The sequence below is a fragment of the Macrotis lagotis genome, chromosome 8 (genome assembly GCF_037893015.1).
Source record: "Macrotis lagotis isolate mMagLag1 chromosome 8, bilby.v1.9.chrom.fasta, whole genome shotgun sequence".
In the NCBI taxonomy this organism is placed as follows: domain Eukaryota; kingdom Metazoa; phylum Chordata; class Mammalia; order Peramelemorphia; family Peramelidae; genus Macrotis; species Macrotis lagotis.
The window spans coordinates 68,614,139-68,639,939 of record NC_133665.1 but is presented as its reverse complement, the minus strand read 5'-3'; the positions used below and the strand labels follow the sequence as shown (position 1 = coordinate 68,639,939).

The window sequence follows — 25,801 nt, the reverse complement described above, 5'->3', positions numbered from 1 at the left end:
CCTCAGGCCCAGGTGTGTGAGCAGAAGAACCAGCCCAGCTGAGGAATGACCTCAGGCCAGGGTAAAGCCCACCACTGATTGAAGGCAAAAGAATTCAATAGTTCCAACTCCTGCCTTCGGGCAAAGGGAGAAGGCCTCGCAAACAAGGTCACAGACACTCCAGAGAGGGCAACCAGCACCTCCTCCTGGCCAGCCAGAGAAACTGCACTCAGTAAAGCCTTTAGCGATCTCAAGCCCAGTTGAGCCAGCCCCCCCCCCCCCCAACTCAAGGTCTTAGCATAATGAAGAAGGGTCAGCGGAAAGGTGGATCCATAGAAAAATTCCTGGAAGGGAAAGACCCCAACTCAGAGAGACCTGGAAGCTCTGAGGAGAATACAATCTGGTCTCCAGCACAGAAAGACTTCCTTGAAGAAATAAGGAAGGAGCTTAAAAATTTGGCGGAGACAATACCTTAGAAAGTACAATTGGACAAACACAAAAGGAGAATAAATCTCTCAGATCATCAACTGGACAATTACAAAATCAGAATAATTCTCTCAGATCCTCAAACGAGCAAATGCAAAAAGAAATTAATTCTCTCAAAACCTCAACTGGTCAAATGGAAAGCTCTTTCAAAAGTAGAATTGACCAATTGGAAAAGGAGTTGCAAAAGGTTAATGAAGAAAACTTCTCCCCCCAAAAAAGAATGGAGTCTACTGAAACTAATGACTATGAGACAGCAAGAGTCAGTTAAACAAAATCAAAAAATAGAAAGAATAGAAGCAAATGTAAAATACCTCATCAACAAAACCACTGACCTTGAGAATAAATCGAGGAGGGGCAACCTGAAAATTATAGCACTTCATCAAAACATTGAAGAGAAAAAAAGCCTGGACTTAATATTACAGGATCTAGTGATGGAAAACTGCCCTGATATCATGGAATTGGAGGGCAAAGTAGTTACTGAAAGAGTACATCGATCCCCAGAAGAAAAAGACCCTAAAATGAAAACACCAAGGAATGCTGTGGCCAAACTGCGGGAACTATCAGATAAAAGAGAAAATCCTGCAAGCAGCCAGAAAGAAACAATTTAAATATCAAGGAGCCACAGTAAGGATCACACAGGACCTGGCTGCATCAACTTTAAGGGATCGAAGGGCCTGGAATGAGATATTTCAAAGAGCACGGGAGCTTCAAATGCAGCCAGCAATCTACTTTCCTGCAAAGCTGAGTCTTCTTTTTCAGGGAAAAAGATGGACATTTAACGAAATGGAAGAATTCCAAAAATTTCTGATGAAAAGACCAGAGCTAAACAGAAAATTTGGACATCAAACAGGAGGTTCAAGAGACACATGAAAAGGTAAAAAAAAAAAGGGGGGGTGGCGGTAAAAGAAAAAAAATACAATCCAGTAAGTTGAAATTCGCTAAACCCCAGCATGGGGGTAAAAAAAAAAAAGATTCTCATAAACCTTGAGAAATGTAACTCTAGAGAGAATACACCTAGCCAGAAATGATGGACATTCATGACCTATCCATGAGACTGCTATCTAATGGGATGTAACTGGCTTTAACCCCATTTGGGAGAAAGACTCTAAAAAGTCTCAGGAATTCTGACTCTATTCGACAGAATGTACAGAACTACAAGGGACAGACACTCAGAATTTTCTAGGACTTAGACAGAAGGATCTAAAAAAAAAAAAACACTACTGACCTAAAAATGGGGACAGGAAAGAGACGGGAGGAGGGAGGAGATTGAATGGGGTAAATCTCATTACACTAAGAGGTACAAAAAACCTATGGTAATAGTGGGGAAGAAGGGAGCAAAGGAGAAACACCTTAATCTTCTTCTCATCAGATTCGGCTTAAAGTCAACCTACACATACTCAGTTAACTTATAAAACATCTAACTTTTCAAGTATGAAAAGGGTAAAAGGGGAGGGGGGAACGGAGAAAGGGAAGGGGAGTGGGGGAAATAAGGGGAAATAACAAAACGAAGGGAAGGGAAAAGGGAAAGGGGAAAGAAAGGGAAGGGTGTGATATAGGAGGGCAAAAACACCGAAGGGGGTGGTTTTCAGAAACAAAAGACTGGGGAATATGGATAAGGGGGGGGGGGGAATATAAATAGAGGAAGATAGCACAGAGGGCAATAAAGAATTAGTAATCATAACCTTGAACGTAAATGGGATGAACTCTCCCTTAAAACATAAGCAAATAGCAGAGTGGATTAAAAACCAGAATCCTACAATATGCTGCTTACAAGAAACTCATTTGAAGCAGAGAGATACATATAGAGTAAAGGTAAAAGGTTGGAGCAAAATATATTTTGCCTCAGCTGAAGTAAAAAAAAGCAGGAGTAGCAATCCTTATCTCAGACAAAACAGCAGTAAAAACAGATAGAGTTAAAAGAGATAGGTTAGGAAACTTTATCCTCCTAAAAGGTACCATAGACAATAAAGTCATTTCAACACTGAATATATATGCACCCAGCAGGACAGCACCCAAATTCTTAGAGGAGAAGCTGAAAGAATTACAGGAAGACATAGACAGCAAAACTCTACTAGTGGGAAACCTCAACCTCCCACTATGAGATCTAGATAAATCGAATCACAACACAAACAAGAAAGAATTTAGGGAGGTAAATAGATTGTTAGAAAAATTAGATATGGTAGACTTATGGAAGAAACTGAATGGGGATAGAAAGAATATACCTTTTTCTCTACAGTACATGGAACTTATACAAAAATTGACCATGTACTAGAACATAGAAACCTAATGATCAACTGCAGAAAGGCAGAAATAGTGAATACATCTTTCTCAGATCACAATGCAATAAAAGTCATATGCAATACTGGGCCAAGGAGATATAGACCCAGAACAAATTGGAAACTGAATAACCCCATTTTAAAAAATGAGTGGACCAAAAAACAAATTATAGAAAGAATTAACCATTTTATCCTAGATAATGATAATGATGAAACAACATACCAAAACCTATGGGATTCATTCAAAGCAACTCTCAGGGGATATATTATACCTCTAAATGCTTATATGAATAAATTGGAGAAAGAGGAAATCAATGAACTAAACATGCAACTAAAAAAATTAGAGAAAGAATAAATCAAAAATCCCCAATTAAGTACCAAATTAGAAATTCTAAAAATTAAAGGAGAAATTAATAAAATTGAAAGCAAAAAACTATGGAATTAATAAATAAAACCAAAAGTTGGTATTATAAAAAAAAAACCCAATAAAACTGATAAACCTCTGGTCAATTTGATTAAAAAAAAAGAAAGAAGAAAACCAAATTTCTAGTATCACAAATGAAAAAGGTGAACTCACCACCAATGAGGAGGAAATTAAAGTAATAATTCAAAATTATTTTGCCCAACTCTAGGCCAATAAATTTGATAATCTAAGCGAAATGGATGAATATTTACAAAAATATAAGTTGCCCAGGTTAAATACCTAAACAACCCTATCTCAGAAAAATAAATTCAACAAGCCATTACTGAAGTCCCTAAAAAAAAATCTCCACGGCCTGATGGATTCACTAGTGAATTCTATCAAACATTTAAGGAACAATTGGTTCCAATCCTATATAAACTCTTTGGAAAAATAGGGAAAGATGGAACTCTGCCTAACTCTATGAAACCAATATGGTACTGTTACCTAAACCAGGAAGACTTAAAACAGAGAAAGAAAATTATAGACCGATCTCACTGATGAATATAGATGCAAAAATCCTAAATAAAATCTTAGCAAAACGATTACAACAAGTCATCACTAGGATAATACATTATGATCAAGTAGGATTTATTCCAGGAATGCTGGGTTGGTTCAATATTAGGAAAACTGTTAGTATACTCAATTATATCAACAACAAACCTATCAGGAATCATATGATCATATCAATAGATGCTGAAAAAGCTTTTGACAAAATACAGCATCCATTCCTATTAAAAACACTAGAGAGTGTAGGAATAAATGGACTGTTCCTTAAAATAATTAGCAGTATCTACCTGAAACCATCAACAAGCATTATATTCAATGGAGAGAGGCTAGAGGCATTCCCAATAAGATCAGGGGTGAAACAAGGGTGCCCATTATCACCACTACTATTCAATATTGTATTAGAAATGTTAACAGCAGCAATTAGAGAAGATAAAGAAATTAAAGGAATTAGAATTGGGAAGGAAGAGACAAAACTCTCACTCTTTGCAGATGACATGATGGTCTACCTAAAGAATCCCAAGAAATCATCTTAAAAAACTACTGGAAACTATTAGCAATTTTAGCAAAGTTGCAAGTTACAAAATAAACCCTCATAAATCTTGAACTTTTATATATATATATATATATATATATATATATATATATATATATACACATATATATCTAGCAAGAAACAGCAGGAAGAGCTAGAAAGAGAAATCCCATTCAAAGTAACCTCAGACAATATAAAATACTTGGGAGTCTATTTGCCAAGACAGACTCAAAATCTTTTTGAAAACAAGTATAAAACACTACTCACACAAATTAAATTAGATTTAAATAACTGGGCAAATATCAACTGCTCATGGATAGGGAGAGCTAATATAATAAAAATGACAATTCTACCAAAACTAAACTATCTGTTTAGTGCCCTACCAATCAAAATTCTAAAAAATTACTTTAATGAGTTAGAAAAAAGTTTAAGTAAATTCATACGGAGAAATAAAGAGTCAAGAATTGCCAGGAGCTTAATGGAAAAAAAAAGTGCAAAAGAAGGTGGCTTAGCCCTACCCGATCTAAAATTATATTATAAAGCATCAGTCATCAAAACTGTTTGGTACTGACTAAGAAATAGAGGGTGGATCAGTGGAATAGACTAGGTGTAAAAGCAGGAGATGATTATAGTAAGCTGCTGTTTGATAAACCCAAAGAGTCTGGCCATTGGGATAAAAACTCCCTCTTTGATAAAAACTGCTAGGATAATTGGAAGTTAGTATGGAAGAAACTTTGATTAGACCAACACCTCACACCCTTTACTAAGATAAGATCCAAATGGTTACAGGACATAGACATAAAAAAACAATACTTTAAGCAAATTAGAAGATCAAGGACTAGTCTACCTGTCAGATCTATGGAAAGGGGAACAGTTTATGACTAAGGAAAAGTTGAAGAACATCACCAAAATCCAATTAGATGATTTCAATTACATTAAATTAAAAAGTTTTTGTACAGATAAAACCAATGTAACCAAGATCAAAAGAAATGTAGTAAATTTGGAAACAATCTTTACAACTAATGATTCTGACAAAGGACTCATTTCTAAAATATACAGAGAACTGAGTCATATTTTTAAAAGAAAAAAGCCACTCCCCAATTGACAAATGGTCAAAAGATATACAGGGGCAATTTACAGATGAGGAGATCAAAGTAATCTATAGCCATATGAATAAATGCTCTAAATCACTATTAGAGAAATGCAAATTAAAGCTTCTCTGAGGTACCACCTCACACCTCTCAGATTGGCCAGTATGACCAGGAAGGATAATGATCATTGTTGGAAGGGTTGTGGGAAATCTGGGACATTATTACACTGTTGGTGGAGCTGTGAAGTCATCCAACCCTTCTGGAGAGCTATTTGGAACTATGCCCAAAGGGCAACAAAAATGTGCATACCCTTTGACCCAGCAATACCACTACTGGGTCTATACCCTGAAGAGATGAGGGAAAAGGGTAAAAACATTACTTGTACAAAAATATTTATAGCAGCCCTATTTGTGGTGGCAAAGAATTGGAAATCCGGTAAATGTCCTTCAATTGGGGAATGGCTTAGCAAACTGTGGTATATGTATGTCATGGAACACTATTGTTCTATTAGAAACCAGGAGGGACAGGATTTCAGGGAAACCTGGGGGGATTTGCATGAACTGATGCTGAGTGAGATGAGCAGAACCAGAAAAACACTGTACACCCTAACAGCAACATGGGAGTGAAGTTCAACCTTGAAGGACTTGCTCATTCCATCAGTGCAACAATTGGGAACAAGTTTGGGCTGTCTGCAAAGGAGAGTACCATCTGTATCCAGATAAGGAGCTGTGGAGTTTGAACGAAGTGCAAGGACTATTCCCTTTAATTTAGAAAAAAAAAACAGATAGCGTATTGTCTGATCTTGTTACCTCTTAGACTTCTCTTCTCTTTAAGGATATGATTTCTCTCTCATCACACCCAATTTGGATCAAGGTACAACATGGAAACAAAGTAAAGACTGACAGAGTGCTCTCTGTAGGGGGGAGGGGGGAGGGAAGCAAGATGGGGGGGGAAATGTAAAACTCAAATAATACCTTTAATAAAAATAAATTTAAAAACAATAAAAAATTAAAAAAAAGAAACATGCTTTAAAAAACAAAAAGAACAGTGAGACATCTAAGTTCAGGGTAAACATCCCAGTTTTTCACCTGGACTATTTGTGCACAACCTGTGGCAGAGCATTCTGAGCTTTTATTGATCTGATCAGTAGGATGCACAATAATTTATCTCCAACATAGTGATGTCATTTTAGTCTTCTTCAATAGAAGGACATGAATCAATCACATCCATATCCTCTAAGTATAATTTCTTCAATTATACTCAACCTTTTAACTACCCTACGAGAAATTCAATTCTCAAGGGTTACAAGTACTATCTTCCCTTGTAGGATTGCATATAATTTAATGTTCTTGTCTAGCATTTGGTTCCCCCCCCCCCTTTTCATTTACCTTTTTATGTATCTCCTGAGTCTTGTATATGAAGTTCTCTGTTCAGTTCTAGTCTTTTTATCAGGAAATTTTGGAAGTCCTCTATTTAATTGAACATCCCCTGACAGAGTATGCCAAATTTTGCAGGTTAGTAAATACTTGGTTGTAATCCAAGATCCTTTGTCCTCCAAGATATGATATTCCAAGCCCTCAAAATCTTTATTGCTGAAGTTGTGAAGTCCTGCGAAATTCTTTTTGTGCTTTCCTTTGTACTGAAATTGTTTGTTTTTGGCTGCTTGCAGTATTTCCTTCTTTATTTTAGAGTTCTAGAATTTAGCTATGAGATTTCTTGGATTGTTTTTATCCTGGATCTCTTTCTGAAAGTCTCCTGTGTATTCTTTCAATATCTATTTTGTCTTCTTGGTCTTGGGACAATTTTCCCGGATAACTTCCTAAAAGATATTTTCCCTGGGATAGCTTGGTGGTGCAGTGGATACAGCACCAGCCCTAGAGTAAGGAGGACCTAGTTCAAATACATCTTGAGACACTTAATAATTGCCTGGCTGTGTGACTTGGTTAGGTCATTTAACTCCAATACCTTAAATAAGAAAAAAAAGAGATATTTTCCAAACTTTTTTTTTTTATTTAGGCCTTCTGGTAAATCAATAATTTGTAAATTGTCTCTCCTGGACCTATTTTTCAGGTTGTTTGTTTTTTCCTAAAAGGTACTTTACATTTTCTTCAATATTTTCAGTCTTTTGATTATGTTTGGTGGAATCCTTATTTCTCATAGATTATTAGTTCCTATTTGTCCAATTCCAATTTTTAAGAGTTTTATTTTCTTCAGGTAGCTTTTTATGTTTCCTTTAGCAGTTGGTTTATTTTACTTTTTTGCTGAATTGCATTCCTAATTAGTCAATTTTATTTTTTGGTAATTTTGAACTTGGTAAAATTAATTCTTTTTCCATATATTGTTTTTCCAGATTTTGTTTTTAAAGAGTTCATTTCATTTCTTTTTTCCGTTTTTCTTTGAATTTTTTTTAAGCTCTTCTGAGATTTTGGATTTGAGTCCAAGATACTCCTTTGAGACTTCCAATGTAGGTAATCAATCTATCACTGATTTCTTCTTCTAAGATGGCATCTCTATCTGCATAGAAGCTTTCTATCATTAGTGTTTTGGTTCATTTATTGCTGACCTCTGCTTCTAGAGTATAGGGAGTATAGTCCTGAATTTTTTATGCAGGGGCTTGGGTCTTGTTCCCTGGTTTATTGCTGGCCAAAATGTTGCCTACAAAGCTAAGGCACTGATTATGCAAAGATTCATTTCTTCCGTTATATCCAGGCTCTGCCTAAGCAATGGGTTTATTCCCAACTCAGCTCTGTCTTTTTACCCCAGTGTTCCAGGGTTCAGACATTGTCTGGGGATAGGACCTTCCCTGCTGACTTGCTATCTAGCTGCTGGGATTTGGGCTGAATTGTAGTTAAAAACCTCCCACTTGCTTTCTCACTCTCCTGACTAGTTGGGCTTTACTTCCCCTTTCCCCCTGCCAAAGAGACAGAGCTTCAATGAAGATCCTCTAAAATGTCTACAGTTGAAAATGTATTTTGATACTTTTTTATTTTTTTGGTGGTATCTGTAGCTCTTATGTTTGTGTAGGGGCTTCATTTAATATCATGGAGAGAAAAGTTCCAGGAGCATGCTAGCTTCATGCCATCATCTTGGCTCTACCCCAGAAATCCACGTAAAAATATTTTATAACATTTAAAAAAAAATTTTAAGTTCCAAATTCCATTCCTTTTTCTCTTCCACCCCTCCACCCTGAGAAAGTAAGCAATCTGATATAAATTATATGTGTGCAATCACAAAGAACATTCCTGTTTTTTAAAATATGACATGTAAACAAGTAACAAGATGAATTCTTTGAACTAATATTTTTTAAATTTACATTTTTCCTTGAAAACGTAACTGCAGGAAATTACACATTAAATTCAAAGATGTGGTTATTCTTGAAAATATTTTTGAACAATTTTAACAGTGGAAAAATCTTTTATATTCTTTCAAGGCAGCCTTGTCTTTCATAAAGATAGATGAAAAGTTTTCGAATAAAAAATCATTACACAGAAAGCATACCATAAGAGAAAAGTCATATCAGAGAAGCCAAAAAATAGTCAGGTTTAACATTTTTACATTAAGCAAAATTCTCAAATATTTTTAAGTTCATTATTTGAAGCTTGGAAAACAATGACACTAATGTAAAGAAAAAAATTAACAATATATTTCTTATTTTGACATTTTTCTTATATCTTGGGGGATTATTAGAATTTTTCCATTATAGAGTTTGATAATTTATTTCCAAGGCATATTAGAAGCACTCTATTTTATCAATGACTAGCTTTTTCCTCTAAAACATTTTATTTTGTCCAGCTGTCCTTGAAAGAGCAGTACTTTTCATCTTTATATTTTCTTTATCATCTAAAATGTGTGGTACAATATTTACAGAAACTTTCCCCACATTCAAATTTTCTTTCAAAATGAGTATATTTTCATCTAAATTTAAGTATTTAATCACTATTCTCACAATCAATTATACACAAGAACAAAATTTCTGACCTTAATATTTTAATCAGTCACAACTACTTCATGCTCATCATGATGTGCAACTTTCCTTATCATCCTACATTCAAGTCAAGCAGAGCACTTGGGAGATTTAAATTGGCCAATTTTTTTCCCTAAATGAGAGCTACTTATTTTTATATCCACGTTTCTATTTACAGAAGCAGCTTTTAGCATAAGATTGACTATCTACATTTCAAAATAATACTGCTACAAATTGAAACATGCTGCAACGTCTCTTCCATAGTTTTTGCATCCACAAGTCACATATTAAGATCAGATTTATTATATCCATATTAGTAGGCAAGCACTTGGGATAGCTAGTTGTCCTTGTCAAAGAAAAAAAAGGATGACTTTGTCTCCTTATTTTAGTTAATAACCTTTGAAGTCCAAATACAGAACAGAAACACTGCTCTATGCTTTTTTTTTTTTAGGTTTTTGCAAGGCAAACAGGGTTAAGTGGCTTGCCCAAGGCCACACAGCTAGGTAGTTATTAAGTGTCTGAGACCATATTTGAACCCAGGTACTCCTGACACAAGGGCCGGTGCTTTATCCACTATGCTACCTAGCTACCCCTTGCTCTATGCTTTCTTCATTTGTTACTAAAACAAAAATTAAAAAATGTTGAATTACATTATGTTTAGTTTCCATTCTTCTCCCAATAAAGAAAATGTTATTCTTTATAACCAGGCTGTTACATTATTGATTCCTCTTTTTCTCTTCTGATTTCACAATACTTAACACATTAGTTCATCTTAGTTCAGGTCATGGAGTTCCTATGGCTTTGAGAAGTTAACATTCTACTGATCTTCCTTTTACTAACCTGCCCCCACAATTTTAAGAATTTTTTGAGAAGTCTATGAAGAAAGCCTATGAAGAGTGATCTCTTAGGAGAAACTGAAGATACTTTTTCCTGTCTATTTTTTTTAATTTATTTTTATTAAAGATGTTATCTGAGTTTTACAATTTCCCCCCCAATCTTAGAGGGCTCCATTCTTGATGGATCTGTTTTATATTCTACCTTGTAAAGAAAATGAAGAAAATTTATACTAAGAGACTTTGTTAGTCTGTATTAATTGAATGAATGGGACTAAGTGCAGAGATATTTTTTTAAAATTAAAATGAGAGTATAAGGTGACTAGCTGTGATTGTTCTCACAGCCATAATATATAAATATCCATATCTTTGTTTCTTATTATTTGTTGATTTCATTAAATACAATGTATATTCAGTGTCTTTAATATTTACTTAATTCTAGGAGTTTAAAGGATTTAATATAGAGATATAAGTAATCTCTATTAGAAAAATAAATTTCTTCATCATATCAAATAAATAATATTTGATGAACTGGTAGAAACTCTGAGTCTAGTGAGTATTGACTGAAATTGTATAAAATAAATTTGAAAACACAAAAATATCATGAAGCTCAGGTTAACATAAAATATAGGAAAGAGTCTAGTGGCAGGTAGATAGGAGACCTACAAGTGAGTTGAAGGGACCCCTTCCCTTCTCCCATAACCTTGGTACCCAAAGACTATGAGATACTATAAAGAAAGAGAATTGTTTTCTAGTTTCTAGACATATTTTTTCTCTTGAGTAATATGAAGGAGAATAAAACTAGCCATATTCAGATATTTATTGCTAGACGAACTTTAAACGTTTTTTTCTAGTTCTGATGATTTTTTTTTAAATTTAAAAGTTGCTGTTTCAGAGCAAAGCCTTCAAAAATAGTATCCAAATTCAGTAGTCTCCATTTGATCTCCTTTCTCATACCTATAACCAACCACTGGCTAGGGAGGAAGGACATTTTAAGGAGAGGGGGAATAGTCCAAGATATTTCACATAACATTTTAAATTTTTTTCAAATTACATGTAAAAACAATTTTTGAACTTTAATTTTTAAAAATGAGTTCCAAATTCTCTCCCTCCCTCCCTTCCCTCTCCTCTCTCTGAAATAGCAACCAATTAGCTATGTGCAGTTATAAAAATATTTTTTCGGGGGGGGGGGGGGGCAGAGCCAAGATGGCAACAAGAAGGGATCAAGTCTTAGGAGCTCTCTGATAAAATTCATCAGCTAAGGACTCTAACTAAACTTTCAAGAGACAGAACCCACAAAGGGACCCAGTGAGGCAGTTCTCCTACTCAAGGTAACCTGGAAAAGAGCAGAAAGGCTCTGCTCCCCTGGGTCGGAGGGGCAGCCTGTCAGAGGGGTGGTCCGCCAGAGCCAAAGAACTTCAGCCTCCCAGAGGCAGCCCCAGGGCGCTGGGAGCCTCAGCTCACAGCAGCGGGGGAGTCTCCTGAGCTGCACCCCGAGGAGCACCGGGCACAAAGTGGGGGAACAGCGGGGGACCTCTGCCAGAGCAAGCATGTGGAGCCCAGCCCTCAGGGCATTCTTTCCCCAGCCCTGATCCAGGAAACAGAAGCAGGCAGAGCCAGTAAGCAGGAGCCCCCAGGGCATGAGCCCATTGAGCTGAGGGAGGGGAGTGAAGAGAGACTGCAGAGCTCTGTCCTCTGCCCCTGGAACAGGACTCTGGGGCTCTGACCACATTCAGATCCTGATCCCAGTCTAGGCCCCCCCATAGAACAGCAGGGCCCCCCCCACCTCAGCCCCATGGCAGAGGGGGGCGCTTATGGTCATTCACAGACCAGGAGGGAGGACAGAGCCTCACACATTGAGACCCTTGTGGGAGTGCCCCAAAAGCTCAGGAAGCACCCCAAAACCAGGCCCAGGCTAGGAAAATGAGCAAGCAAAGAAACAAAAGGAAGACTATTGAGAAATATTTTGCTCATGAGCCCAAGAAGGATCAAAATACTCAGTCTGAAGATGAGGAAGCACAAGCTCCTGCATCTAAAGACTCCAAGAAAAACAGAAATTGGGCTTAGGAGAGCTCAAAAAAGAACTTGAAAATCAAATGAGAGAGTTGGAAGAAAAACTGGGAAAAGAGAGGAGAGAGATGCAGGAAAAACATGAAAATGAAGTCAGCAGCTTAGTCAAGGAAATCCAAAAAAAATGCTGAAGAAAATAGCATGCTAAAAATCAGCTTAGGTCAAATGGATAAAACAGTTCAAAAAGTTATTGAGGAGAAGAATGCTTTAAAAAGCAAAATTGGCCAGATGGAAAAAAGAGATAAGAAAACTCTCTGAGGAGAACAAATCCTTCAGACAAAGAATAGAATTCAGGGAGACTGATGAATTTACCAGAAATCAGGAATCAATACTTCAAAACCAAAAAAATTAAACATTAGAAGAAAATGTGAAATATCTCATTGAAAAAACAACTGATATGGAAAACAGACTTAGGAAAGATAATTTAAAAATTATTGGAATACCTGAAAGTCATGATCAGGAAAAGAGCCTTGACAGCATTTTCAAAGAATTACTACAGGAAAATTGCCCTGATATTCTAGAAGCAGAGGGCAAAATAGAAATGGAGAGAATCTACCAATCCCCCAGAGAAAGAGATCCCAAAAAACCAACCCCTAGGAATATTACAGCCAAGTTTCAGAACTCCCAAGTCAAAGAGAAAATATTACAAGCAGCCAGAAGGACACAGTTCAAATATTGTGGAGCTGCAGTCAGGATCACACAGGACTTAGCAGCAACTACACTGGAAGCTCTTAGGGCTTAGGCAAAAGAGCTTAGAATGCAGCCAAGAATGAACTACCCAGCAAGGCTGAATGTCCTCTTCCAGGGAAAAAGATGTACTTTCAATGAACCAGGGGAATTTCAAATGTTCCTTTTGGAATGGCCAGAGCTGAACAGAAGGTTTGATCTTCAGATGCAGGACTCAGGTGAAGCATGGAGATTGGAGGAGAGGGGGGAAATATGAGGGACTTAATGAGGATGAACTGCATGTATTCCTGCATAGAAAAATGACACTGATAATATTCATATGAACCTTCTCAGTTAATAGAGCAGGTAGAGGGAACTTTTATAGTTGAAGCACAGGAGAAAGCTGAATTCGAAGATAAAATATGGTGTAAAAATGGAGTCAATAGAAAAAAAGGGAAATGGAATGGGAGAAAGAAAAAGGAGAGGGGGAATAGTCCAAGATATTTCACATAAGATTTTTTTTTATTACAATGAGCTATTGCAATGATAAGGAAGGGGGGAGGCAAGGGGGAATGAGGGAACCTTTGCTCTCATCAGAGATGGCTAGGAGAGGAAACAGCATATATACTCAATGGGGTATAGTCAACTGGAGTAAGAAGGAGGGGGGGAGCAGGGGGAAGGGGTGGGGATGTGAATAAAGGAGGAGAGGATGGACCATGGGGGGAGAGTGGTCAGATATAACACATTTTCTTTCTTACTTCTTGCAAGGGGCTGGGATTGGAAGGCCTGCCCAGGACCATAGGGCCAGGTGGATTCTGGGCCTAAGGGGTGGTATGGGGGCTCAGGGCTTCTTGGCCCCAGGACCAGGGATCTGTCTGCTGCCACTCAGCGACCCTACAGCAGAGTCAGAGTGAAAGGAGAGAGAAAATAGAGTACATGGTAGTGGAGAAATAAGAAAGGAGGGAGTTGCGATCAGCAATGGCAATGGTGGAAAAATATGGAAGTAACTTTTGTGATGGACTTATCATAAAGAATGAGATCCACCCATGACAGAGTTGTTGGTATTAGAACAAAGACTCAAGCACATTTTTTGTTATTATTATTTGGGGGAGGGTGCAGGGCAAGTTGGGCTGGGTGGCCTGCCTGGGGCCACATAGCAGGGTGATCTTTGGGTGTCTGTGGCTGGATTTGGACCCAGGTGCTCCTGGCTCAAGGGCCAATGCTCTGTCCACCACCCAGCCACCCCTACTATTATTACTATTTTATTTTATTTTGGGTCTTTTTTTTCCATTCTTTTTTTTTTGGTTTTTTCAAGGCAGTGGGGATCGGGTGGCTTGCATGTCACATGGCTGGGTGATTGTTGGGTTTATGAGGCTGGATATAGACTCGGGTACTCGTGGCTCCAGGGCTGGTGCTTCAGACATTGCACCACCTGGCCATACCTACAATTATTACTATTATTTTTTTTATTTTAATTTTTTCTCTCCCCTTTACCTTTTTTCGTCCAAGCAAGTCTATCGATATTCATGGGGGAGGAGGGGTATTTTGTTTACTTGTAAACAAGAATATTGTATTAATGTAAAAAAAATTTGTACAAAATGAGAATAAAAAATAAATTAAAAAATAAAAATAATATTGAGAAATAATTGAAATATATATATATATTTTCATATTGCAAAATAAAACAGATCAAAAAAATTTTTTAAAGTATGCTTTGATCTACATTCAGATTCCATCAGTTCTTTCTCTGGAGGTGGAGAATAACTTCATCATAAGCCCTTTGGAACTGTCTTAGAATGCTGTATCACTGAGGACAACTTAAAGCATTCACAGTTGAATAGAATATTGCTGTTATTCTATACAATATTCTTCTGGGATTTTTTTTTCACTTTACTGTGCATCAGTTCGTATGTCTCCAGATTTTTAAGAAAGCATCCTATTAGTCATTTCTTATAGGACAGCAGTATTCCAGTACAATCAAATACCACAATTCATTCAGTCATTTCTCAATTGATGGGCATCCCTATAATTTTCAATTATTTGCCATCCAAAAAAGAACTACTATAAATATTTTTATACAAATTGGTTATTTCCTCTTTAAAAAAATCTCTTTTGTATACAGACCCAGTAGTGGCATTGTTTAACCAAATGGCATGCACAGTTTTAGAGTCCTTTTGGTATGGTTCCAAATTACTATCTAGAATGGTGGGATCAGTTCATAACTCCTCTGACAGTATATTAATGTTTCAATTTTTTCCTTATTTCCTCTAACATTCATTATTTACCTTTTCTGTCACATAAGCCAGCCTCATAGATATGAGGTGGCACCTCATTTCTCTAATCAAGTGATTTTGGAGAAGGAAATGGAAAACCACTTCACTATCCTTGCCAAGAAAACTCCAAATGGTATCACAAAGAGTTTCATGTAAACTAAAACAACTAAACAACAAATACAACAAATGATTTAGAACACTTTCATATAACTATAGATAACTGATTTCTTCTTCTGAAAACTCTTCATATCCTTTGACTAACAATTAGTGAATGACTTAAAGTCTTATAAATTTGACAGTTCCCTATATATTTTAGAAATAAGACCTTTATCAGAAAAACTTGTAAAATTTTCTCCAGTTTTCCGCTTTTCTTCTAATCTTGGCTGCTATAATCTTATTTGTCCAAGAACTTTGTTTAATTTAATGTAATCAAAATGATCTATTTTACATGCTGTAATGCTCTCTTGTTTAGCCCCCTAAAATTCTGTCGTTATCCATAGACCTGCCAAGTGAAATATTCTTACTCCCCTAACTCGCTTATGGTATCACCCTTTATGTCTAAATCATGTATCCATTTTGATCATATCTTAATTTGTGGTGTGAGATGCTGATCTATACTTAGCTCTACCTGTTATAGTGAGTTCTTGAAGGAACATGCTTTCTATGAACATAGCTGATAAATATGGTTTTTCCTCCCAACCTCAAGAGAATGAGGATATAGTTCATGCTAGTCTGGCAAGAGCCTCAGCAAGGATAGCCAGAGAAGAGCAGACAGTGTAGTTTTTGAAGCAGGAACAAGCAGCAAAAAGGGAGGCACAGAAGCATCTGATGCTTAGGGTTTAAGGATTAATCCCTTAGAGTTAGGGATTAAGTAATCAACACAAAATTTAACAAGAGGTACCAGAAATTATTTCCTTGTACCCTCAGGCTCTATTAGGAAGAAATAAAGATTGTTTATCTCCAGGAAACCAAGACCCACCTGAGTATTGCTGATTTACCCCCACTTGAAAGAGATGCCTTCTGCATCTCAGGTCTGACTTCCAGACATCATAACCTCTTCTTTTTGACATCAGAGAACATGAACATTTGCTCACTAAATTTCAATAAAAATCTTTGTTATTGGTGGATGGGGTCAAAAAGTGAGTACACTGATTATGCTCAGGCAATGATGTGTTTCTTCCATTTGGAGTTATTTACTTTTAGGAGATATCTTTTTAGCCTTAAAAGTCATTAAAACCAAGTGTCAAAATAAGTTCTAAGTTGAACCATATTCATCCACATTGCTCTTAGGAAGTACAAAAAAGTTTTCCAGAGCATTAATAAAATATTTCCACAATATAATTTATTTCATCTTTTTCCTTTGTTTTGAATGCTTTATAATGTATTTTAATACAGTAGAGTACATGTGCAGAACTTATAAATCACTCTCATATACTAGGATGTTTAAAGGGGGTACATGATTAAAATTATATGGCGAATACTGGCTTAGGGGTCTGGAACAATCCTCAAAGCTTTACAAGTTTCCAGGACTGAATAAGACATTGGTAAATGAAACATAATAAAAAGCAACAGTTCCTTCATTTCTTTTTTGGATAAAAATATATTATTAGGCTTTCCATGATACCTTCCAAAGGACAAAAGAAACAAAAACAAAAATTACGATGTTTAACAAGTTTGGGAAAAGTAGTCAACATGAAATGAAATTATTTTATTCAAAGTAACCTTGTAAGCTCAGAGTCCAGAAAATAACAAATACCTACAAAAAATTCAACTGTGCTCAGAGGAATAAAAGAACTAAAAAATAATTCTCAATAGTAATACAGAAAAGGAGCTTTAAAACCACTTGTGGTTTGCTGTCAAATTGACTACACATATTCATCTCAATTCAGCCTTTCTAAATTTAGAGAAAGCGTGGGTAGAATGTATGCTTTCAAAAAGGAAAACATTTATTTAAGAAGAATCAATTAAATCTTTTGAAATACTTTTTTTTAAGGCTATAGCAATTTTGCTCAGGAAGGAAGAGTTGTTTTAATTAGACTACAATCTTCTGCCATTTGAAAATGAACTATCACTGATTTCACAGGAAAGTGTTAGAAAAAGGAAACTTGAAATTCTACAGCTCAGTAATGAAGGGGGAGAACACCATCCACTTTAACTCATGATAAAATCATCTAGTTATGATTTGTTGTCTTTCTAAAAGATTCAGAGAATCAATGGTGGCTGTAGGAACAAAATAGTCCCAACTTTCACATGCACATGAAATTTGTTTATACTACAGGTTATATGCAATTATTTCATAGAATCATAAAATTTTAGAATCAAAAATTTCTATCTTCAAGATTCATTTCAATTGTCATTTCCCCATGAAGCCTACCCCCCTTAATAATTAACTGGGAGAAAGAAGACTACAGAGAAGAATGAGACATGATTTTCTCCACAAAGTATTTATAATAAAAAGATACTAAAGTATATGAATACAGCTTGCATAAATTTGCAAAATTTTAGGGGAAAAATGAATCTTGGGCAGGGGCAGGAGGAGGCCTGGCTTCATCTTGCATTGTGGAAATACTTGTGTACATAGTCTATTCCCACAATATAATAGGAATTTGGTAATGGCATACATTACCTTTTGTCTTTCTGTCTCCAGAATTTAGTTGAATTGTTGGGTGCTTAAGAGAGGCCATTCACACTAAATTCCTTAATTTTTGAGATAAGGAAACCTAGAGACATTTATTCTCATAATAAATAATGGTATTTACATAGTACTTTCAAGTTTGCAAATAGCTTTCCAACTAAATGTGCGAATGTCAATTCTGTCACCCTAAACCCTAACAAACTTAAGCAAATACCCTCAACTCATTGAGTCTCAGTTCCTCAAAACAAACAAACAAAAAAAATGATTTTCCCAAGTATCTTAACCATTATCAGAAACTTGTTGAGTTTTGGAAATTTTTTCAGAACAGTAGTTTCCAAACCCTTTTTCAATCCCATACCCTTATCAGGAAAAATAAATTGATCATGTACCACCCAATATTTGCATATTTATTTCTAAATTACATATATGGATTATAATACTTATATATAACATGAACATATTAATGAAATGAACTCCATTTTAAGCTAGTATATTTTATTTATTAGTGGTAATTTTATTTTTTGCATTCACTGAGAACAGGATTAAATTTGTGAGATGATTTCTAGGAACCATAGTTAATTCTATAACCTTAGGTTAGGTTATACAGATAATTTCTAGTAGACCATGAACTAGAAACTATTATTTCCTTTTGCCCAAGTCCAAGGCTCTTTTTTTGTCCTAAAATTTTGCAAATACTATCCAAACCATTCATATATTTCAAGGTCTTTTTCTACTATAAACTCTTTGTGGGGAGATGCCATGTCTCATTCTTCTGATTCCATTACTCCCAAGCATAGAGGCAAAGCAGTAAAAATATGTCTCAAATGAACAAATACAAAGAATTTAATTGAGAAATAAGTGGCAGCGAGATAAATGCAACAGGTTTAAGTACAATATAATTAATTTCAACTTCCCAACTTCTGAGGGCAGTTAGATGGTACAAGGGATAGAGTGCTGGTCTTGAAACCAGGAAGACTCATCTTCCTGAGCTCAAATCTGGTTTCAAACACTTATCAGCTATGTCACCCCAGGTAAATCATTTAATCTTATTTATCTCAGTTCCTCACTTGTAAAGTGAAATGGGGGAAGAAAATGGCAAACCATTCCAATATTTTTGCCAGGAAAACTACAAATAAGGATACAGAGAGTCAAACATGACTGAAATATAAATTTCTGGAATTAAAGTAAGCCCTTTCCCATGCTTTTGATAATATCAATACAAATACTATTTATAAAATAAAACAATCTTTAATAACACCAATCTTAAAAAAAAAACCTTAAAACTCCACAAAGTGTTTGTACACCCTCCCCATTATGTAACAAAAGATCTTACACTCAAAAATAAATGTTTACTGAATTGAATAGCTGCTATGACAAGGTAATAATAATAATTATTATTATTATTATAAATATAACAATATAATTATAGAGCTCACTGTGACAAGTATGTTAAGTGTTTATCTCATTTGATTAAGGATTATCTCATTTGATTCTCACAGCAATCCTGGGAGGTAAATTTATTAAAATCCCTATTTTACAAAGAAGAAACTGAGGCAGAGTTAAGTGACCTACACAGGGTCATACAGCAAATAAGTGTCAGAATCTGGATTTAAACTTAGGTCTTTCCAACTTCAGGCCTAGTACTCGATCAAGCTATACTGCTGAGCTGTCCTGTCACTTGTTTTGGAGTTTGGATTTATGATATCACTGTTCGAGGCATTCCCTCCACTAGCACAGTTTTCCCTATCTGCAATACAAATGAAAGTTATCCATGCTTCTTCAACTCCTGTGGGTGATTCTTGTCCAAACTCTTTCACAGAGATATACTTAATATGTTAGGGACCTTCCTTTAAGTCTCCATGCATTTGGAGGGTACCAGTTTATCATTCTGGCTGTTACCCATTTATCATTCCTAGTTTTACCACATGACCAGCTTACAATCTTCCTGATCATATATTTCCATGATAATCTATCTCTTACACGTGTGTGTGTGTATTTGTGTATTCACTGGAAATAAACTATTGCCCCTGTCATGTACCTCTCAATTTCCCAGCAGATCAGTTGAATAAAAGGAGAAATAGGTAGCCTGCTGTAGTGGAGAATTTGTTGGGTTTTAAGTCTGGAAGACCCAGATTCCAATTCCTTGTCTGACACTTAGTAGCTGTGTGACTAGGCAAATCAACTTAATTCCTATATGCTTCTGGAAAGGAGTAAGAAATTAAAGTGATTAAAATTCTCTCTGACCCAGAGATTCCACTTCTAGACAAAATTCATAAGGAGATCATTGACAAAAGAAGAAAAGATCTATATATCAAAATATTTATATCAGTGCTTTTTGTGGTTGCCCACTCTTTAGGGAAAAGTTAAACAAACTGTGGTATGAGAATGCAATAGAATATTATTGTACTAACAGAAACAAACAAGATATATACATAGAAGAATGGAAAAGACTAAATATAAAGTTAAGTAAGTAGAGCCAAGCAAATAATATACTTGATTGCAATAATGTCAATGGGGGAGAAAACTACTATTTACAAATGATCAAACTATATGTTACAAAAGATAAATCTTGGTCTCAAAAAAAAGATATAAAAATACATCTTTGAACTACTCCCTTGCAGGCCGGGGAGTCTACTTGTATGGAATATTAAATATAATATTAATGCTATATTTTTTCAATACTGTTGTTTAATTTTGTTGGTCAGCATTTTCATGTAGTATGGCTTAAATTCAATTAGAAAAGGGTACTCCTTATCATTTTACCAAAGAAAAGGATGCCATTGTTGTTGACATTTATATAGCAATTTATGACTTGCAAAGGGTTTTACAAATATTTCTTGGGTTATCTCCAAAACAAGCTTGGGAAGTAGGAGCTATTATTACTCCAACTATACCAGAAGAGGAAACTCAGGCAAACAGAGGTGTGACTTTCCCAGGATCCCAGAGGCAGAGTATATCTGAATTCACATTTGAATTCAGCTCTTCCTGCTCTATGTCCAGTGCTCTATTCACTGTGCCACCTAATTGTCTCACTCTTAAGCTAACGATAAAACATTATTTAAGTATCTAATATGTGTAATTAAATCCAGTTTTATTTTTTATTTTTTTAGGTTTTTGCAAGGCAAATGAGGTTAAGTGGCTTACCCAAGGCCACACAGGTAGGTAATTATTAAGTGTCTGAAACCAGATATGAACCCAGGTACTCCTGACTCCAAGGCCAGTGCTTTATCCACTATGCCACCTAGCCGCCCTGATCCAGTTTTAAAAGATGAACATTTTCATTAATGAACCATTATAAAGCAATTAACTTGTGTTGTGTTAAGAGAGGCATCCCCAATGTCATTGTCCTAAGAGAGATTATAATCTGGTTTCAATGACTCAGAAAATATAATATGCAAAAAATAAAATAAAAACACAAAGTATCGTATTCTAAGTGTCAGAGGGATTTGTCTCCTTATAGGCATTTTTTGGTGATGAAAAAAATAACTACTGTAGGAATTCAGGAGAGGCAACAATCAACTAAGGCAGAAAAGGAAAGTTGTTTAGGTTGTAAGAAATAAAGGAAATTGATGGGAGCAAAGGGTTCATAAAGAGGAGCAGTGGGAAAAAATGATAAACTGAAAGATTTTGAACAAAGGAGATGATAAAGCTGGCACTTATAAGAGAGAATGAACCAAGGAGAAACAGAGATGAGGAGACCGGTTAGAAGAATAATTAGATAATCCAACTGTGAATTAGGGAGACCTAGGATTACAGTCTTGGCAGTGAAAATGAAAAGAACGGGGCAAACCTAAAATATATCACCAAGAATCAATAGTATTTGTAACCAAATGAATGTAGAGGAAGGTGAAGAAGTGAATGAAAAATGGCAGCACCACTGACAAAAATAAAAATGTCCCCAAGGGAATTGATCTGAGAAAAACATTAAGTTCCCCTTCAGAAGTTCAGGACATTCAGGTGGAATTGTCTAACACAAAACATGTCAGGTTCAGTTTTAATGAATCACAATTCATGGCAAACTTATTGTGGAGTAAGAGAAAGATTAAATATAATATTAATACTATTCCAGAAGAAATTGTACCTCCACACCTGGATAATCACTCTATACTGTACATCAGCCAGAAAAAAAATGGATAGGTCACAAGGAAGACAGGTGAGAACGTCTAGATCAAACTTGTTAAACTCTTCTGGAATAGGCCCATAAAGATCTAAGCATGTTCATGACAAGCAAATGCATCACTTTGTTAAATTTACATACACTTTAAAAAACACTAGTTTCACATATGATCTCTTCTTTGTATATTAAAAGATTTATTTGTATTTGGTATTAAGGTACATATCACAGACACTGTTTTCCCTTTGTGTTCATATAACATGTGAAATGTTTTGTATTTTCATAAAGTATTATCAAGTTGAACTTATCTTAGATTAAACCAGACCACAGATCTTCATTTCTTTCTCTATTTTTTGGAGACAATTTGGTAAAGTGACTTCCTCAGGATCACATAGCTAGTAAGTATCTGAGACCAAATTTGAACTCAGGTCCTTTGACTTCAGGGCTGGCACCCTAACATATCAGCTGGCTGTCCTCCCCCCCCCTTCTTTTTTACACATTTATATTCCAAAAAAAGTCTCAAATTATTACTTTTTTGGATTATAACAGATAATCATAAGTTATCAAAATAAAACTTACCAAATTCTTGCTGTCTTGCTTATGGATAGTCACCACTCTATTTTCATTTGAACCTTCTTGATTTGCTTGCTTAATGCTGACATCAATAATATCAGGAAAGTCACAGTACATCTGTAAATCCTGCAATTAATATTGATATTTTAAAAATTAAGTGAATTTTATTGAACTTGTTCAAAAACAGAAATTAGAAAAGTAATAAATTCTCAATTTTCATTTTTATCACAAAGATGTTAAAATAACCTCAACATCAAGTGACATATTTTCTCTACTCATAACAATCTTAAAATTACAATGAACTTCAAGGAGAAAAACACATGTCTGAACATAAGTGAGAAAAATAACATTCTGAATGTAAGCCATCATCAATAGGTGGAATCAACAGTTATCATTAGATAGTTAAAAATATATAATTCCCAAAGTATAAAGAAAAGACAGTATATGCTTTTTAACCCTTATAATCTTCCAACAATACACAGCAGTCAAAAATATGAACTAAGAATATACAAGGAAGACTGATTTATTGCTTCTGTTAAGCAAGTAACTCTTTACTATAAAAGCAATTAAAAATAAAAATTGTCTGGTTTCATTTACTCTTTTTCCTCTATTCTACTTTGTTTAACTATTGTCCCTTCCAGCATCAATAAAGAAAGATGAAAAAGAGACAAAGAAAGCAACTAGTTTATGCCTTTTGCATTTAAGGTTTTAATCAATCCTAATATAATTAGGGTTTTTCCTCAAAGTCATCATAGCAAAGTTAATATAGCAAATATGCACTTTGAAATAAACAACTAATTAAAACCCATTTAGTAACAATAAAAAAAGCAACAACAGAAACAGATCTAGCTTTACTACAAGAAAACTTACATTGGCTTCAATGGGAGTTTGCCAGGGTGAGAAATGTAGAAGTCTAAAATATCAGAATTACTTTTTCCCATTATCATTTAAAATAAAATAATAAAGAATGAAAACATCATTAAGGATTACCTGTTCTGTCAGGGTCTCACTGTCTTTATGTTTCCCTCGTGACCACTGAATTCCACCGTTTCCAGTTATTATAATGGTTGCAAAAATCTCCTCACCTGAAGGACCACTGCCAGGTTCTTTTACTTCAAATTGCTCTGAGTAGAAGGCAGACTGAAGTGTTTCCAGATTTATAAGATATTTAAGTTTCAGGTTTCTGGCAGTAGCTTTGCATTGGCTGAACTGCTGAATAAATCTGCGAAATCTGTACCTTATTCGTTTTCGTGTCAAAATATGATAATCTTGGATCTTTGCTCGAACACATTTTGGTAAAAAAGTCTTGTAGCTAGTGACACAACAACATACCAAAAATTACAATTAGGACTTGCAAATCTAAATTGAAATAGAGAGTCACCAACTTCACTATGTATGTATGCAAAGTAATGTATACATGTTGTGCAAATGACAATTTAGGTATAGGATAATCATTCATTGAAGATGAGTTATCTTTTTTCTTCTTTGTGATTTTTCTAATATAAAAAACAGACCTCAAAGAATGAACCTATTAGGTGGAAGCTTCTGATTTAAAAACAGTTTTATGTCTCTGAGAACATAAAACTAGATAAATGGCAAGAGAAAATTATTCAATAGGCATTTCCTCATTCTGAGCAACAAAACACATACAACTCTTGATCTAGTTTTTGCTGCTTCTAGCAGAACCTGAGAGTAAATGTGAAAGTGGTTAAGAACAAATTAATTTTTATTGAAAAGGATGGATAAGCAACAGAAACATTACATTCATTGTGAAGTCATACAAAGGAAAATGAATATCTGAAAAGGCATTTAACAAATAGTGTAATGAATAACTGCCACCTTCCATCTCCTGATCCTCAAAGTCTTACCCTTATGCATGGGCTTTCACTAAATCTGGAATTTTCTTTATATAGTGGAAATGGAAAGTTGATACAAGGGAACTTTGGAAAATTTATCTGGAGAAGAAAAGAGGCTAAAATGATACATTAATTATAAAAATGTATCACATGTCAGGGTCATAAAAGATAAATTACTTGGGGAATGTTATAGAAATGTTATGGCTTATTAAAGAAGCATCTTAATGATATTATCAAAACCAGACTTGCCAATGTGGATGTTTCTATTTAAAACTGTAGTATTCAAAATGAGGGTTGTGACCTCTTGAAGGCTTTGGTAGATCAATATTTTATGGTAGGTCAGATATTTTATATTTAATTATCTGGAATGAGATTTCTTTCTTTTACTTCTTATGTTTTGTTATTACACAAAGATTATTGCTTTTTGATAATCTACTTTATAGCCTACAACTTTGACACTGCATACTTGCTTTGAATTGTAAATATTTTTTGTGTTATTAAAAATAAGTCTGTCTACATCAATACTTCGTAGGATCATAGGCATATACCCAGGCAAAGATTCCACTCTGTCCCAAAGAGAACAAAGAAAGAGGAAAAGGGATGTCTTCATTTTGTTTCTGCTGCCCTGCCTGGTTCCAACTTCAAAGAACAAATAAGATGTCCTTCATAGGAAAGCTCATTATCTCTTTCTTTTTTTAGAAATCTCTTATACTTTATTTGTTTTCCAATTATATACAATATACCAAGCATTTTTTTTTTGCAAGGTTTTGAGTTTGGATTATCTAAGGATTTATCAATTTCATAAGATTTTTCAAAAAACTAGCTTTTTTTCAACATTATTTGTCATTTTTATGTTTTATCATTTCTAATTTATCTAGTCCACTCTAATTTTTTAATACTCTTTTGGGCTTATTTTAGGTTGGTTAATTTGTTAGTTTTCTAATATTTTAAAATGGATACTCAGTTCATTAATATTTTATTTTAATAATGTATGATTATATTTGTATGGTTATAATTTTCCTCTTGAGGAATACTTTAGCTGCATCTAAGAAATTTTGGGATGTTGCTTCACCATTATCATATGCTTTTTACTTAGTTCTTAATTGTTTCTATGATTTTTTTTTGACATACTATTTAGGATTTCATTAAGTCCCCATTTTAGGTCTGTATCTTGTTTGCAGTCTCTGAAACAATTATTACTTTTATTGTATCAAGGACCATATTAGCTCCAAAAATAATTTAATTAATATAAACTATAACTCCAAAAATATAATTCCTCACTCTCAGAATAATGCAAATTATTATAAATGTCAGAAAGAATAGCACTCCATGCACAGGAGGACCCACCCCCTACCATATCCCCAATTAATCATGTATTTATACCCTCTCCTAGTTAACTTCCCCTCACCCCTTGCATTCCTTCAAAGTCTCCTATTTGGTTCCATATTCTCTCACTTTCCCAGCTACCAACTGCCACAGGAGT

At 35.0% G+C, this 25,801-nt stretch overlaps 1 protein-coding gene across 2 annotated transcripts in view; it reads right to left on the bottom strand.

Annotated features, from left to right (window-relative positions):
• Nucleotides 1-25,801, bottom strand: part of JAK2 (Janus kinase 2) — a 172,645-nt gene that overhangs the window by 70,057 nt on the left and 76,787 nt on the right. The window contains exons 7-8 of one of the 2 annotated variants that reach the window (XM_074197469.1): nt 23,453-23,774; nt 22,469-22,588 (exon numbers count right to left, since the gene is read on the bottom strand). In XM_074197469.1, coding sequence (XP_074053570.1) covers nt 22,469-22,588; nt 23,453-23,774 — 442 coding nt within the window. Of the gene's footprint in view, nt 1-22,468; nt 22,589-23,452; nt 23,775-25,801 lie in introns of those variants that run through there. The other variant, XM_074197470.1, reaches the window with a different exon arrangement.